The 18,432-nt window shown below is 38.4% G+C and overlaps 1 protein-coding gene across 4 annotated transcripts in view; it reads right to left on the reverse strand.

Annotated features, from left to right (window-relative positions):
- Positions 1–1,697: 1,697 nt before the first annotated feature.
- LOC110139989 (hepatitis A virus cellular receptor 1-like) overlaps positions 1,698–18,432 on the reverse strand; it is a 28,390-nt gene continuing 11,655 nt past the window's right edge. For 2 of the 4 annotated variants that reach the window (XM_070465697.1, XM_070465695.1), the window contains 6 exons: positions 14,410–14,628; positions 13,373–13,468; positions 10,421–10,479; positions 6,782–6,854; positions 5,861–5,897; positions 1,698–3,634 (listed from right to left, as the gene is read on the reverse strand). In XM_070465697.1, the coding sequence (XP_070321798.1) occupies positions 3,532–3,634; positions 5,861–5,897; positions 6,782–6,854; positions 10,421–10,479; positions 13,373–13,468; positions 14,410–14,628 (587 nt within the window). In that variant the 3' untranslated portion in view covers positions 1,698–3,531. The remainder of the gene's footprint in view (positions 3,635–5,860; positions 5,898–6,781; positions 6,855–10,420; positions 10,480–13,372; positions 13,469–14,409; positions 14,629–18,432) is intronic. The other 2 variants (XM_070465696.1, XM_070465698.1) reach the window with 2 other exon arrangements.

Below are 18,432 nucleotides of genomic sequence, written 5' to 3' on the forward strand. Positions count from 1 at the left end.
GTAATGGAGAGTAGTAGATGAAGTTTTTCTCTCTCATCTCCTGCTCTGTGGCCCTGTTCCTAAGAGGCCTTGGACCAAACTGGTTCATGGCACAGGAGGTAGGGACGACTCATCTAACTCATTGCCTCTCTGGCTTGAGACATTTGCATAACCTTTGCCATACTCACATTGTCCTTTTGCTAGTTATCTCAAATAGTTTTAGGTTACCTTTAAAATTTTAGTCATCCTAAAAAATGTCCACTGAATCATAGTTTCGATGCATTATTTTCTAAAAATGTACATTAGAACATGTGACTATTTTAAAAATCCATCGTGAACTAGCTGAAGGCAGCAACGGCTCCATTCCACGGATTCCAAGCTGTAAGTCTAGAAAGAATGAGTTGAGCTGCCTTCAGGCCCATGTGATTCAGACTTTGGCCCTCTTCTTTCAGGAGCCTCTTTCCTAGGCCTGGGCGCCCTCACACAGCGCTTTGAAAAGCCCTTCGCTGCCAGGATCCATCCCCTTCCTTCCCCCAGGTACCCTCTCCTGTCACCCCAACCAAACTGGATTTTTATATCTGAACTTAGAACAGTATCACCAAACAGGTTAATAAATGTTAAAACGTAATCTGCAGGTTTAACTCTTGATAGCAAAAGGCTTTGATTTCCAAGAATGGGATCCTCCTCAGATACATTCATACAGATATATTTATACAGCCCTTCGCATCAGCGCCTGAACCGGCACACGATTCTCCAGCTTCACTTCTTTTCGATCTTCCTCACTCGCTCTGCCTCAGCCACACTAGAACACACCTTACTTTCTCCCTCCTAATATACAAGCTCTTCCCACCTCAGCACCTTTGCACTTGCTGGATTTCTTCCTCAGGGGCCACCTACACCTTCCTTGGCTTTCACTCAAAGTCCCTACTTTCGGAGAGGCAGCTCCTGACGAGCCCAGCCAAAGCTACACCAGTTCCCCACACCCCCACACCCTCCAGGCATCCTCTGTCACAGCACTTCTTAACCGAGGGTGACGTTGCCTCACAGGAGACGTTGGTTAGGTCTATAGACTTTTGCAGTTGTCACTACCTGGGGTGACACAAGTGCCCCCTAGTGGGCAGAGGTCGGGAATGCTAATAAATAGTCCCATGAGCCCAGCACAGCCCTCCTACTGTGGGGTGTGTGTGTGTGTATGGGTGCTTAGGCGCTCAGTTGTATCTGCCTCTCTGTGGCCCCATGGACTGTAGCTCGCCAGGCTCCTCTGTCCATAGAATTTTCCAGGCAAGAATACTGTAATGGGTTGCCATTACCTACTCCAGGGGATCTTCCCAGTCCAGGGATTGAATCCATGTCTCTTGAATCTCCTGCATTGGCAGGCAGATTTTTCACCACTAGCACCCTTTGTCAATCCCCCACAAATGGTTAGCTGGCCCCAAATGCCATGTTTGAAGAGTTCAGCTCGGCCGGTGTACCTGTTTTTCCTTAGCATCATCAGTACCAGAACTGATGGTGCCACGTTTCCTTCCTACTGAATGGAGTTTCTCGCGAACTGCAGTTGAGGGTTGCTCTCTGCTCCATCCCCAGCACCTAGAGGAGTTCCAGGCACCTTGACTCTCAACTCTGGTCCCACTTGCCCTTGTCCTGTGAAGCCCAGAGCTTCACAAGGAGTTGAAGATGCCCAGCCTCAAGTAAATGATGTAAATGAGAAAACAAGTCAGTTTCCAAAATGAAAACAGAAGTGTGTTTAATTAATGAGTGTACATATGAATGAAAGTTGTGATAAGGAGTCTCTCACACTTTCAGGTACCCATAAAATTATCTTCATAGCCATTAGTGAAAGCTTGGTTCATCTACTTTTTAAAGATGCATACCATTTTCTAAGTTCAAATATATGATTTTAATTATTAATACACCAGCCTCCTAATGCCCCAAGATCAACTGTATAAAATGTAAGCTCATCATCTCAAAAGATCAAAAGCAAGTCAGTATTTTCTATATGATTGATATATATACAGAAAATAATTTAGTATTAACTAAATACCTCCCCTTCCCTCTTTATAAATCATTCTTCCCCTTGTTTATAAAAAATTTTTCTACAGTATAAGATAATAGCCAAATTACCCAGTATAGACTTTTCCAAAACAGAAATGTAATTCAAAAAATAATAAAAGGGACCATATACCAAGAGATTTGCAGCACTATTGAAATTATTTACTGAACACTGATAGTAGATCTCCTTCCTATCACTACAGACTCCACACAAACACACACAAAACCTTGCATTTCTGTAGTCTTTTTCACTTTTATCTTTCTCCCAAAAGTAAATGTCACTGGAATTACCACTGAACACCAATGTGTGTGTGGAAATTATTCTAATATGTGTAAAAAAAAATCAGCACAACATTGTAAATTAACTACACTTCATTTAAAAATATATTAAAAATTTAGGCATAAGGAAGGATTTATCATAATGTCATCCAAATATTACTGGTGTGAGGATTAGAACTCAAGTTCTGTCTCCAATTCTGAGTACCACCTGCTTTCTCCCATGCCCCAGGTCTTGTTTCACAGAATGCTACTGGGTATGCCAGCAGGCACTGTGCTTAGGGGTTTCAAACAAGTTTTGGAAATGCTGGATTAGTCTCAAACAACACTACTATATTTGCAAACACGCTTTTCCAAGGCAGAAAGCCTTTTTTGCTACTCTGCCCTCTTTTTTCCTTATATTTATTTCTGCCCTGCCACATTCTTAAGATTCCATCAGAGCCTGCCAGTTGTTTACATAAGCACCTAGAACTGCAGTACCAATGTAGCAGAAATAGTGTAAATCACATGGCAATGGATTTTCTTCCCCTGGTGTTTCTGTGGACCACTCACTTCCCTACCTTCTTCTAACTGCTAAAATACCATTCTGGTCCCCAGGAAGGCACTTAATGCCTTCTATTTCCAGAGCCCTGAGAAACCAGACCTACCTATAATGGCAAAATCACACTCACTTTTATTTTCCCAGTGGATAAATAAAAACCAGCACACTCCCATGATTTGAAACCCTTAACGTACTTAGGAATCTAACATTTGGGGTCACTTAAATAGAAAAAAGAATCACTAGATGCTTTCATGTTAAGTCATTTAGTCCCAAGTTGGGTTTGCTGATTTTGTTGTATTCATTTCTTGACAGTTTGTTAACCAAAGTAGAAGTGTGTTTTCTGTCTTCTCAATGAGAATTCTTGATGGATAACAGGATTCAAAGGGTCTAAAGAGAATGTACAATTCTAAAGAGTACATTTCATGTTTTGGAGAGGGCTCTCCAATGACCAGAAAGACTGAGCCACTTTTAGTATAAAAAATTAGGACTGTGTGACAGAGGTTGACTGTGCACAGATGAGCTAGACTCACTCTACCCAGTGTCCCTGACTCCTTGGAATGCCACTGGAAACTGACCAAGAAACTGTCCTACTGCTTGAAAGGACTCTGACATGGTGATATCTGGTCACTGTCTTCTACAGTCAAGGGCATAACACCTTAGAAGGCCACCAGATCTCAACCCGTGACTTAGAGAGTTTCATCCATAACGTAGATATTGTCTTCTGCTCGGACAGGCTTCATGGTTGCATTTTTCAAAGCTCCAATCTGAGAATCTTTCAATGGAATCATACTGCAGAAAGAATAACGCAAGTAAGAGAAAAGTACCACTTCTCAAGTATGAGCTGCATAGTTGTTTATGTTCAGGCGAGACTAGGTATTTGCATTTCCCAGATGCCAATTCCACAGCCTATGGAATGAAAGAAGCTTTCAGAGTTGTCAACATGAAGTTGCAGGAAAGTCTTAATAATGAGGTGGAAAATCTCAGCAGTTATTAAAATAAAATTTAAAAAAACCCTGAAATTGGTGTCTGTCAAGAGACTCATATCACAGAATAAAAAAATGAAAAATCTAAGAAGACTAATATCAGGCTTCAAATTAAAGTACACATTCTCAAACATGCACATTCTCAAAATGGTCAGGAACTGGTTTGGCTGGTGTTTTTCCAACTGTGAACTGAGACTATTTAGTGAGGGTCAAATTAAATCTATTTAGTCATCTATATCTTATATTTAAGGTGAATATATATATCTAAGTATACAAAATATTAGAGCTACTGGATATAATAAAATGGTATTGTTCCACATAAATCTGCACTGGATCATAGAGTCAAAAATCTTACCATGTCTTATGTGGAAAATTAGAAAGTCATGGGTTACCTGATTTTGTAACATGCACACTCATATATCAAGTATATGAAAAGGTCATTTGTGGAGTTTTGATATCACTGCATTTTTAGAATGCATGTATAGTCACAATTTTTATTACCTAAGCCTTCCCAGAAATAATATATAATGCACTGAATTTTCATTAAACTCTGATCTTTAAATGAATTACTTATACATTTCTGGAAACAGTTTAAGTGTTGGTAGCTCCAGATAAGTCAATGTGATATAGCCCCTCCAAATATAAAATTATGAGGAAATTTTCCTTTTTGTTTTGTGTTGCTTGTCTATATTATACATTATTTTCTGCAATAAATATTTTCTTTTCTAATTATGAGATAAAAAGTGAACCTTAAAAAAAACCTTAACAGTGAAAGGACAAAAATGAATTAACAGGATGCTATTTTTCATACTTTTCGGCCCATAGGGAGTATTTCTTTTCTTCCATTCTTGGAAGCAGATAGTCCAAAACTCCTAAAAGTCTGGGCTTGGGACTCTAAAGGACCTAAGATGGAATCTTTTACCTGCTGTGTGATGTGACCTTGGATGCCACTTAACATCTCTAAACTTATTTTCCAATTTGTAACCTGAGATTAATACAAGTGCCTGTCTCACAGGTTTATTGCTGTGAAGGGCATGCCTGCAATAAAAAGCCAGCATTTATGGAACATTTGCAATATGCTGGGGACTGTTCAAGGCATGTTCTGTGGACTGGCTCATGAGATTAACTCATACATAAGGAAGGCTGTATACAAACATCCAAAGAAGTGAAACTAGGAGTAATGGATGGCAGCCTAAGAGGGATGGATTTTATCAAAGACCTTGCTTAAAGTCTAAACTGGACCAGATGAAGCAGGTTCTTTGGATTTGGAAATTGGTAGTGGGTTCCCACCTTTACAGGTGTTTGGGAAAATGACTACAGGGATGCATACAAAGAGGATTTAACTTTCATTGGCCAGAGGGATAGATTTGCACAGCTGTAAATTCAAATGCCTATGAGGCCACACAGCTAATGTAACTGAGCAGAGCAGGCTGGGTGTGGAACAAAGGGCAAGGCTGCGAACTATGGAGGGTTGGAGGCACGGCCCCACCTGCTGCCTTTGTGCATCTTCAGCCTGGAGCTGTCCTCCTCCAGATCTTTGCAGAGCTGCCTTCTGCTCCCTTGGGGTTCACTCACATAGTCTATTGTCTGTCTCTGTATTCCCCATGGTATTTCTCTGGAAGTTCTATACTGTTCCCTGCTTATTCATTTATATGTTTGTCTGTTCTGCTCATCTCTTCAGAGAATATAATAAGAATTCACTAAACAAGGCACTGAATGAAGTCAAATAACAAACCAAACAACTCATTCAAATGGCCCATCAAACAAAATGCAATTTAGTCTCTTGTTTTAACAGGTTAGAAGTGCTGTTCTGTAGCAATTCTGGCACAATTTCAGGGAAATAGAGATGCTAAAATCATCACTGTTAAGGTCGGACAGCAGTGGAGGTACTCAATAAACTGGATTTTTCAGAATCCCAGAGTATAAAATGGAGAGCTCAGAAGAAAAAGAGGAGAGGAACAAAGAAAGCTTCCGCATTTTTACCCGAGTAAGAACATCAAAAGACATTGACAAAAAAATCTTTCAAACTTACCGTAGTAGCCTCATCTTGTTACCCAGGCAAAGAGATTCTAAATTGTGGGAAAATGAAGAGAAAATTAAGTTTGTAAGCCAAAGAGTTCATGAGATTTTTTTAAAAAAATCAAATAAGCATATTTTTTCTGTTATTACTTTAATATGAACAAAATCTGTATGGACATCAGAGCCTAAAAAAGTTAACTTAACAGAAAGAATGTTTTAAAAAAGAAGGAAACAAATCAATCTGGACCCTTCTCTGATAACTCCAGGTTAACTTTTCTTGAATCTCTAGGAGTCAAATAAGCCCCTTGGTATAAAGTATCTTGTGTTTATTATGATTAGTATATTCATCCATATGCCCTAGCTTACTTTAATACAATCATATTTCAGTGTAATTAAGATGAGAGTTTGTTTTCTCCCATAGATGACAGGTTTTGTTCACACACACACACACACACACACACACACACACACACACACACACAGAACTGGTGGAAGGAGACCAGGAGGCGCTGGATGACTCTTGTGAAGCCCTTTGTTCTCCTCCTAGCTCTGAAATCGTGTACCCTCCCAAAGTCTCATGAGCTTCTTCTGTTAAGTGGGTGCTGTAAAACCCTCAACAATTTTACCTCCTATAAGGACAGAAATTGGTTCTGGAGAGAATGAGAAAAAGAGGAGTGAATAGATCTTATATATTATACTGGTTTTTGACTTCCAAATCCCAACTCTACCCAACCAATGCTAACTCTCCATATTTAATTTCTCCTATGGAGAATTTAAATATAATGTTTCTCTTTATGGGAAAATAGTTTTAAGATTAAAAAGGAACAAGGAAATAATCAAGGAAGTTGTGTGAAATTGAAATCATGTGAGATGTAGGACTACAGGCAGCTTATCTCAAGAATACCCCCGTGGGCACAGTCCTGAGATTACTTACTTTTGCTAATCATGAATACCAAAATCATGAGCAATAATACCAAGGCAATAACAGAGATTCCAATGTAGATTCCCTTATTGGCGATCATCCATGGATAATGTGCCAGCACCATAGGTTAATGAAACATCAGCAGATCAAAAAAAACCAAAAAACAAAAAATCTTGTTAGAATTATGGATAGAAAACATTTTTGAAAATATTGTACCCAGACACATTTATCTTTATTAATATTTGGTTAGTTCTGGATCATGAGGGGTGAAACCAAATGATCTGAATTTATAATCATATGGGGAAATTCTAAGACAGCTTAAAATTCAAAATGTATTTGGAAATGGTAGAAATGTTGTATATCTTTCTTGGGGTAGTATTTACAGGTGTGTATACATTTGACAAAACTCAAACTATAAGCTCAAATGAGTCTGCTTTACTATATGTAAATTACATATATTTTTAAAAATTAATAAGGTATTTTCATATATAATCCTCTTATGGTATTATAAAAGAAAACAATTTTTGTTCATATATAAGTTAATATGGTGGTATTACATTTATGTGCTCAGTTATTGAATTTGGCCTTTTGTTAGAGAACTCTTTTTTTTTTTTTAAACTAGAATTCAAGATTCTATATATTTCTTTATAAGTAGACTTGAAGTAGCTGCTCGTATACATGGTGCTGCTTAACAATTAAAATTCTGTACAATTGGAAAAAATACAGTTTTATTTAAGCCTCCTGGTGTGCCTTATAAGGAATCACCTCTTGTGGTAAACCCCAAAATACACCAGGGTCATGTCTGACCCTTTACATAATTTAACTCTAATCCTAAAGATGTCCTGCAGGGGAGGCATCTTAACAGAGAAAAAGTGGAAGAGCAGAGAAAAAGATTAAGTCTGAAGTTTCTTCCTGCATTAGAGTTTAAACTCTGGAGCCAGAATTTCAGCTTAACTTGACTTAGCTGCTGTGTGACACTAGACAAGCTATTTAACCCCTTTGAACCTCTGTTTCTCTGTCATTAGCAGATTAAATAAGGTTCTTGGGAAAGGTACATTATGTAGTTCCTGACGAACAAAATGAGGAATCCAGAGAGTGGCTTAGCCTCTGAGCGATCCTTGCTTAAAGGGGGAACGGCCAGTGTCTTGGGAGGAAAAAGCTGGGTTATCACCTTACATGTTGGGTGTAAAGTGGTTGGATGGAAAATGGGATGATAGGAAGCAGGCTTTGCTTCATTTTAAAAAATATTACATTATATAAACTCTTCAGGTTCATTTTAGAATATGCGGCTCAGCATAAAGAGAGGAAAACAAAAATCAATCATAATTCCAACGTCCAGAAAAGTCATTATCACCATTTTTCATTAAATATACTCCTCTAGAATTTTATTTCTCCAATATTTCTATTAACAGAAACAGTGACCATATTCAGTATATGCTACAGCATATGCAGTATTTCATTTATTTTTTTTTTTTTTGGTGTGTGTGTATATATATATATATATATATATATATATATATATTTGGCCATATCACAGAGCATGTGGGGTTTAAGTACCCCAACCGGGGGTCACCACAAGATTTTAATCACTCTCATGGTGACCATGTGACATCTATATAAAAAGCATGAAGTCTTAACCACTGGACCATCAAAGAAGTCCCTACACTATTTTAAAAATTATTTTTTTCACTTAACAATTGATACTGTTTTCTCATGTCAGTAAATACACTGCAGTGACATTGTTAATGGGCATAAGTGGGCATGCTTAATTGACTAAGTAATTAATCTCGTTATTGAACATTTAGGTTGTTTATAACATTTCCATGATTATAAATAGCAGCAATGAACATCTTTTCTTATACATCTTCACATATTTGCTCAGTTCTCTCCTTAAGGTAGAGTTCAGGAAGTGGATTTACTACTGGGACAGAATATATGCTGCATGGTTTTCAGGATACCTGGGAGACACTATGACACCTTCAAGAGTCAAAACACAAAAAAGCCCATGATTTTGCCACTGCCTGTTGTGAACTCGCTTCTGTATTGCTTGTTGGTTGTTGCTGTGGTTCAGTTACTAAGTCGAGTCCAATTCTTCTGCAACCTCATGGACTATACCTGCCAGGCTTTTCTGTCCAAGGAATTTCCCAGGCAAGAATACTGGAGTGGGTTGCCTCTTCCTTCTCCAGGGGATCTTCCCACGTCAAACCCACATCTCCCACATTGGCAGGAGGGTTCTTTACCACTGAGCCACCAGGGAAGCCCAGATATAGCTTTTACTTTCTGCTAGACATACCTGTCTGGCAGGTAAGAATAATTTCATCATTTAGGATATTTGTTTCTGTTTTAAATCCAGCATAATCTGACTATGTAACAATACAACAGTCACTTACATGGTGGAAGTTCTGCTATTTAACAGGCATAAGCAAATTCTGTCCATATCCATCAGATCAGTCAGTACCCATACCATGAGAGTGATTAAAATCTTGCGGTGGTGTTCTCTGTCACTAAGGTATGCAGCATAGGCCATTTGACCTCATACTAAATAACCCCATTTTCTGGAGCTGGACTTTCTCTTAACAATGGCCTAGCTGCAATTACCCACCACTTATGATCACGATTACTTTCATACCTAAACTCTTTTTGTTCATTGCTTCTAAGAGTTATTTGCACACAATAAAAAGAAAGTTGTACCGCCCAAGGGAGCCAAAAGAAAACATCCTATTAATAAATTCTTCAAAGAATTCTTCAAAGATGAGGCTTTGATGAACTTCATGAGACTAGAACTCCTTAGATTTTTCTCTCAAGCTAACTGAAAATGTGTGAGAACATCCTACAGCATCATAAAGTTGTTCAAGACCTTAGGGTCTTAATAAGTCATCATATGGGGAGGATTATACATGGAAAAACTTAGCAGTGGCCTCAAAATTTCTTCCTAGAAGGACAATTAACTTGGAAAAAAATATTAGAGGCATATATTTAAGCAAGCACACTTTCATTGGCATAAAATTTTGGGTTGGGATTGCCCCCATTCCACCACATCATTTCAAGGCATGTTATTTCTCTAACAAGGATCACAATCTTCCTTGGTAATAATGTTACTCACTATCCTTGAATTAATTCATTCTTTTTTCCCTGATTTTCTGGCCAGGAGAAAGTCTGTAGAGGGTGTGTATATGTGTGTGTGTGTAGAGTACAATACCGCTTTTCAGGTGTTTCTAACAAACTAGTGCATCTATATAAACTTTTCAAAATTAATTAAAGCCTCTCTGGGCTTCCCAGGTGGCTCAGTGCTAAAGAACCTGCTTGCCAATGCAGGAGACTCAAAAGATGCGGCTTTAATCCCTGGGTCAGAAAAATTCCCTCGAGGAGGAAATGGCAACCCACTCTAGGGGGTTGCTTGAGCAATCCCATTGACAGAGGAGCCTGGAAAGTTATAGTCCATGGGGTTGCAAAGAATCAGACATGACCCAGTGACTGAGCACAAAGTATCCCTATTTAAGAGTCAGATTCATTTTTCACTTTGTTTTATGGATTACAAAGAATCAATCTGTGGACTAATCTAGTCTTACAATAATAATCTCTAAATGTAACTTGCTTCTAGGGAGACATACAAGTAAACCCAGCTAAAAAAATAGAAAGGAATATGCTTACAGTTTGAATGTTACAACAAACAGCACTTGGAAAATGTATCACAGTGGCATTCCCACCTGCTAAACAATAAGGAAAATTAATTAGAATTATAAAGAAATATTAAATTTTCACTGCAAACACTAATATATTCACATTGCCATCTGGTAATGAATGAGAAAAGTTGAATAATCATATGGCCAGATACTGTAGGCACTACAGGAGTTATACCAAGTCAATGACATTTACTAATTTAACCTGCAACCTGTGCTTCTTAACCATTTTATCATGGTCCCTTCCAAAATGAAACCCTTTTTTGTCTCTGTGGGAAAAGGTGCAGGTTCACAGAAAGTTTACCTACAATTTCAAGGAGTCGGAGTGGCCCATTTTCAGAGCTAGGTTAAAAATTACCATTTAAGGTGGGTAGTCAGATTTTTACAACAGCTAAGAAACTGCCAATGAGTGCTCAGAAGCCACTGCACACCAAAGAACAGAACTGCCCTGTGCAAATGGATGATACATTGGTTTTACATTTAAAATATTAGTGAAATGCACTAAGATATCCCAAACAGGTGGCTTCCAACTCCTACATTATGTGACAATGTGCCCAGATATTGATCCAAAAGTGCTATAAAAAACATGTACATCAGCCCCCAAGGCAAATATAGTGTATATATAGTGTGTATATATATATATATATAATATATATATATATGTATATAGTTATCCTACATTGGCCTTGGGGCTGAGATAACATATATCACAAATATAACATACTATCCTGTAATATAATGTGTTTTTATATTAAAGTTTTAGGTAGTATCCATATACATAGTATGTCTTAAAATTTTGAATATTCAGATTTTAATAGTATTTTGAAATATCTCTTTTGTCACACAGAACATATACTGTTGACCCTCCTAAGCAACTATAGGCCAAATACAGAATTCTCTCTTTACTGAGTATCTATTCTATACCAAGCACTCTACAGAATGGGTGATGTTGTAAAAACACCAAGGATTTGAGTCAGATAAAATTTGACTTCAGTGTTGACAATGTCCCTTACCAAAGTGACCTTGATTAAGGTCCTTTACATATACATTTACATATGTATGCATGGAAATGTATAATTTTCTAACTTGGGTAACCTTGAACTGCAAGCTGTTGATAGCACCTGTTTCAGAGTATAGTCACATTAGATGATGCATGTAAGGTGCTAAGCAGCATATTAGAAAAATATCAACTATACTATCTATACTATTATGTTGTTATATAATAATAGGAGCAATGGAGCAGGGGACACCATGCAATGAACTTTCCAAATATCATGTCCTTCATGCCTTACAAACATGCAGTGAGGAATGAAACCACTTGCCCATGGGCATGCAGCTTGAAGCTGCCATGGGTGGGCAGTTGAATTGGAAGCTGCTTGGCTCCAAAGCAGAACTAAAGGTCCTCCCCAGGCTGGCAATGGCAAGAAGTAAACCTGCCCTAGAAGAATTAAGTGAGATAATGTACAACATTTTACTGGCACATTTGTCTGCAAAGGTAGGTGATAGGCCATATGGTGACCAAAATTCCTTCTGGACTAACACCGTTTGCTTTTTGAGGCTTTAACCCACTCAAGTGTGACTCGGCAGTGTGAGGATTTGGCCAGAGGGCCTCAGAGATGCTGCCAAGACAGCAGCAGTCACAGAAGTCGTGGGGACACAGTTGTTCCCATGTCTGTCCCACACGGGCAACTCTACCTTGACCAGGTTTTAGTGACATATTTAAGAGAACAATTTCCCATTTCCTACTTTGTTCTTCCTCTTAGCCTGGAAGTGCGGGGTGCAATTGCTCCAGATGCTCTTACCTGTATTTTAATCTGCTTTCTTTTTGTTTTTGTGCCTAGAAAGAGTTCACACCAAGGATTCCACTTTCCAAAGCAAATGTAACTATTAGCTAATCCCAATTTGAATTGGTCCCATTCTGAGTCCCACTGCATGTTCATTTTCAATTAAGAGTGTCTTTGAATGATTGGCAAAAGGTAGGCCATACTGGGTGTCTGCTACAGATTAGCAACTCCTGAGCATGATGAGTGATATTCATGAGGAGTCTTGCAAAGCCTGACCTTGCTTGGATGCTTCACAGGTGCAAGGACACAGAAGCCAATTCTGCATTACAAAGGGGTTCACATGTGGCACTCCCCAAATTTACCACCATGGGTAACAGAGTCAGCTGGGAAAGATGACAGGACTCAGCATTACCTTTCTCCATCACAGGAAAGACAGACAAATCTTACATCCCAAAGAATATAGACCTGCCCAAATTAGGGAGAATGGGGGTACTTTAGGGGTGGAATAGCAGAATCTCAGAGGCGCATGCATCTTTGATGCTGGTGTCCATGTCCTCAACCCATCTCAAAGTGTCCACATGGAATGAAAGCTTGACAAGACAGCAGGGGAGACTCATGGCTCTGTGTAGTCTCTGGAGCTTAGAGGAAACGCAAACAGGTGACTAGTTTGCTTTGGACCAGTTTAGTTTGGATTTAATACTTTTAAGGCTCTGTCCAGGGAAGTGAGCCAAGAAATAAGTTGAAAATCAAGGCTGGTTCATTTAATTTAGAAAAATATGGATACGCATGTGGATATTTTCAGGTCAGACAAGCTTCCTATATACTCAGTTGTACATACTTCTAGACATTCTAAGTAATAATCATAATTGCCACTCTATCACTTACATTTTAACTGTGCCCTAAGATTTTTATCTCAGTTAATCCTCATAAGAATAAGTAACATTCAATCCATTTTCCACAGGGTAAATACAGATTCAAAGATGGTAAGATATTTGCTCTAGTGGCATAGCTAATTGGAGTAATCAGTACTGGCACTCAATTCAGACATGTCTTAATCCAGAATATGTGCTCTTAACAATGTGCTAATATCTGTCAAAACTTCAAATCTCCCAGCTGTTCTGAAAAGAAACTGAAGTTACCTGTTGTGTAAGAGTGCCTTGGTGGGTGCGTTACACTTGTTTTACGTGTGCAGGTAGACTGGGTTCCTGCAGTCTGCGTGGTGGAAGATGAAGAAGCTACAGGAATGACAAGAATGGAAAATGGGATTCAATTTGTGGAGGAGAATTTCCACCACCAACAAAAATAACAGAACTAAAATCAGGAATTACCCTTTTACACTTTCTTAGAGAAAAAATCAAGGATGGCCATCAGGGATTACCCTACCATATAGCTATTTCATTGTCATGGAGAAATCTGTTCTAGATGATGAGCTAGAGAATTTAACAAAAGACAGAATTATTTCACTTTATATATGCTTAAAATTCCCATAAAGCCTACAACAATGCATCTTAAGAAGGACATCTAGTTATCTTGGGTTCATACCAGTGATATTAAATGTTTGTGGAACACAGACATGGAGCTGGTATTAAGCCAGTCCGTTCACAAGAACCCCAATCTGGATTTCCTGACCTTATTCAAGTTCCTAATTATCCATCTACACATCTTTCCAGAGAGATGCATATATTAACCAACACAGAAAATAAACTAAGAATATCCAAGTTCTTGAGGCTACATTAAGGCAAAGTACTATCCAAAGTTAGAGTCTTGGTAAAGAGCCACAGAACAATGTTCCTGGTACCCTGGTTCCTTCTGCAGTTGTGTTCTGGTCACTCCTTTCATGGGACTGATATCCCGTGTTATTTAACTCATCTTTCATTTCTCACCAAAAAACCTCACTGGGATTTCTCAGGGCTATGTTTCCTTTCTCCTTTCTTAAAATCTCTCCATTATTTTCTATCATACATCTCATCTCATCCGCAGAGTTGACCATTTGTCTCTTAAAAAGATTCTTATATCCCTTCCTCTGAGAGCACCGCAGAATTTCCAGGCAAGTTAGTGGTGCCAGATTTGGAAGCCTGTTAATAGGCTAGACTATACCTCAGCCTTAACACTGTGCCCAGGATGGTCTATATCCAATCCTTTAAAGGCTTCTGGGCTCAGAATCACAACTGTTTACCTGGCTTGGGGTCCTTTGTGGGAGTGGGCATTGGAAGGGCAGAGGTCGAGGCTCTCGTTGTCATATGAGGATTCGTGACTACTATAGCAGTGCTGTCCCTTTCTGGAATAGTGGTGTTCCCTGTTGGAGTAGCGGTGTTGGCTGTTCTCGGAGTCTCGGTAGTACTGGTCCTTGTGCTTTCCGTAGTAATACTGGGGTTCACTGTTGTCGTAGGTGGAGCTAGAAATCAACATGAGAGCAAGGATTCATCATACTGCAGGAAATAAGAGCCGGTGAATCAATGCAACCAGGGAGACTGTCCTCAGGCAGAAATGAACACTTATCTCCCATGAACCCGGAGTTCACATCATTGGTCAACTAGAATCTCTGACTGAGGGGTGAGTGAAGACATGGTCACAACAATAAAACAGCTGCATTGAAAGGATAAAATCTGGAGAGGTATGGATATAACAGCAATGATGCCTGGGATTTGTGCTGAACACTTTGTAAAAACTAGTCATGTATATTATATTTATGTATCTAAATAAACATCTGTGAGTAAGGGGAAAATGTCTAGATCCTGAAGCTGCATTTGTCTTCTCAGTGGTATATGACTAGGACCTAAATAGTAGCTCCTAAGAAACAGAATATTTACCAAAGAAATGCCATTCTATCAGTCAGCCTTATGAGTACCCTTCCAAAAGACCTGCATCCTAAATGCAGATTAATTCACACAAAAAGCATACGCTAGATAACACAGATGCATTATGCACTTAGTTAGAAGGAGGACTAGATGTTTTAAGGTTCCTTTCTACATGAGAGATAATAACCACAGGTAATAACTTTGGCGCTTTCCAGAATCAGAAATCCTGTAGGATTCCAAACCACTTATTGAAGTCCTCAGAGATACCCAGAGAAAGAACTGGAATTAGAAGTGAGACAAAACACAGTGCCTGGCACAAAAGCAAAAGTTTAGGGTAGACTCAAGAATGTGGACTTTTTTTCTTGAGGGACATCTATTTTGCCTATAAGCAGTATTCTCAATTTTCAACTCTACAAAATATAAATTAGAACATCAAGTCTCTTGAATATGAGACAACTGCTGTGAAAACTCATTTGAAGGATTCAAGTCAGCTTAATATGGAAACTAGCCAATTTTGATCTCAAGAACAAAATCTTTTTTCAACAAGTATTTTTGTACAAGGCATTAGCAAGTATTTTAGCCTTTGGGGGTCCTGTGATCTCAGTGATAATTGCTCTGATCTGTCAGTGTGAAAATAGCCATTAACAGTATATAAGTGAATAGCTGAGTCTGTGTTTCAATAAAATTTTATTTATAAAACTGTTGGTGAGCCTGTTTTACAATCTGATCTGGTCCTGGAGCTACAATTTGCCAACCCTGGTCTAAAAGTGTAGTCCGAGGTTTTGATGAAAAGTGCACCACAATCCCCTCCATTCTTTTTGAAATCAAATCTAGACAAAAAGAGGAAGCAAGCAAAAAATCTGACCAAAGGACTATAACAAGGAGGAAGTCTACTTGGCTTTTTTAACTAATTGTCTTCCTTGGTGGTAAATATTTCCTGAGGAAGAAGCTAGGAAGCTAAGGGTAGAAGGAGATGCTGAGGAAGAGCCTTAACAGAAGGTTGAAAAGTAACTTCTTCCTGTCAAAAGTGCAAGAAAACTTAAGCAAAGAATTGGATTGGAGGCAGAGAGCCACTTTGGCTCAGTTATGGACTGGTTTCCCTCTGGACAGGGCAGTGAATTTGTAAATATTCATCTCTTAAAGATTTCTGAGCACTACAAAATTTCCCTAATTTCCTTCTATGTCATTAAAAAATATATTCAGCTAGACCGATCATATAATATCACAACTCCAAAAATGATCTCCTCCCAAGCTGTCTCTTTCCTACATGTCTCTATGGTCAGCCTCTTTGGCTTCCGTTGACTGACTCCTAGATGCAGTTTCCCTAGGGTCATTCTCTACATCATAATTGACCTTATTTCACTCGCCTTCCTCAAGAACACAGAATACAAAGTTGGAAGACTGCAATATCAACTTCATTTAAAGCAAAAAAGAGACATAATTTATGTAGGCCTGGGTACAACAGAAGACTTTTGTGGAAGAACATTCATTAGGAAAGAGTACCAGAAACCAGGAAATCCTGAAGAATCTTGTCCTTTCATCAAAAGGTAAGAAAAAGTAGGATGTCTACATCAAGATGGAACAATGTAAACTTCCCTGATTTTTTTATTTCACAAAACTCTTAAAGCTACCAGTGAACATTTATTGAGATGCAAGTGTTTTCTTATTGCAATAAGCCCATTTTAATTTTTAAAGAAGTAATTTAGTGATACGGTGTGAAATGTGCTTCAAAAAATCCAACACATGGCAGAGGGAGGAGGTGAAACTATTTAGTATAACGGCTCATACAATGTTATGTGCAAAGACTGAATTGGCCCCTGTTAAAGCCAAATTATATAAATACTTGGCCAGACATTATATCACCTATTTTACACATGTGCAATTCTCTGTAAGTCCTAAAATGTTAGGAAAGGATATTTAAAATTTCTGTTAAGAAATAATCTCAGAGAAAAGGACAGTTCTTCAAGTGGAATAAATTCAGCTCCATAAAAATGTTTACTATATCTCAGTGTGTAACAGTGAATGCTCTTTCATGAACCAACTAACACTACTGAAGGACTGCGTTAGGGGATAGCTTTCTGACTGGGAAGTTCCTCTAGCCTATGGTCTTGAATCAAGGTTAGTGTTAACACTTCATTCTACACAAATATAGTTATTTGTGTAGATAACGTTATTTTATACCAAGAGTGATTAGAAAACAAGATTACAGGAACCTCTTTTTTCCCTATTAATAAAAGAAGAAGTTATATCAAACAAAAAACCATGGAAGCTCACAGCAAGTGATCAAAGTAAGTAGGAATACAAGCTCACGTGTCTTAATACACAACCCTAGGATTTTTTTTTATGTCGTTGAACTACCCTCTCTTCTCAATACTGCAGCAATGCAAGCTACTGTCAAGAAGAACTGCACTCTCTGTGCTCAAAGAAACATTAATTTCACAAATATTTCCCTTTAGCTCATAATGTTTGGAGCAAGAAATATTTGGGGCATAACGAGGGACAAGAAAGGAAGAATAATGTATAATTTGCAGAGGGAAATTTCCACTGCCAACAATAATAACAAAAATAAAATCAGGAATTACTCTTTGATACTTTCTTAGAGAAAAATTCGAGGATGGCCATGAGGTATTACTCTGCCATATAGATATTTTATTATGATTAATAAATCTGCTCTAAATGATGATGTAGAGAGTTTAACAATAGACAGAATTATTTCACTTTTTATACTCTTAGAATTGCCCTAAAGCCTACAACTGTGCATGTTAAGAAGGGCACCCAGTTAAACTTGGGTTCATACCAGTGATATTAAATGTTTATGGACCAGAGCCTTGGAGCTGGCACTAACACACTCTCTTCACAAGAACAACAATGTGGATTTCCTGACCTTATTCAAGTTCCTAATTATCCATCTACACATCTTTCCAGAGAGATGCACATATTAACCAGCACAGAAAATAAGCTAAGAATATCCAAGTTCTTAAGGTTATATTAAGGCAAAGTACTGTCCAAAGTCTGAGTCTTGGTAAAGAGCCACAGAGCAATGTTCCTGGTACCCTGGTTCCTTCTGCAGTTGTGTTCTGGTCACTCCTTTCACAGGACTGATATCCTGTGTTATTTAACTCATCTTTCATTTCTCACCAAAAAACTTCACTGGGATTTCTCAGGGCTATGTTTCCTTTCTCCTTTCTTGAAATCTGTCCATTATTTTCTATCATACACCTCATCTCATCCGCAGAGTTGACCATTTGTCTCTTAAAAGGATTCTTATATCCCTTCCTCTGAGAGCACCGCAGAATTTCCAGGCAGGTTAGTGGTGCTGCCTGAACAAGAGCTCCCAATCCTGGACTTTCCTTATTGCCTCTCATTGGTCTTTTTACTTGCTCACCATGAACTTCACATTT

The sequence above is a fragment of the Odocoileus virginianus genome, chromosome 3, assembly GCF_023699985.2.
Source record: "Odocoileus virginianus isolate 20LAN1187 ecotype Illinois chromosome 3, Ovbor_1.2, whole genome shotgun sequence".
Classification (NCBI taxonomy): Eukaryota; Metazoa; Chordata; class Mammalia; order Artiodactyla; family Cervidae; genus Odocoileus; species Odocoileus virginianus.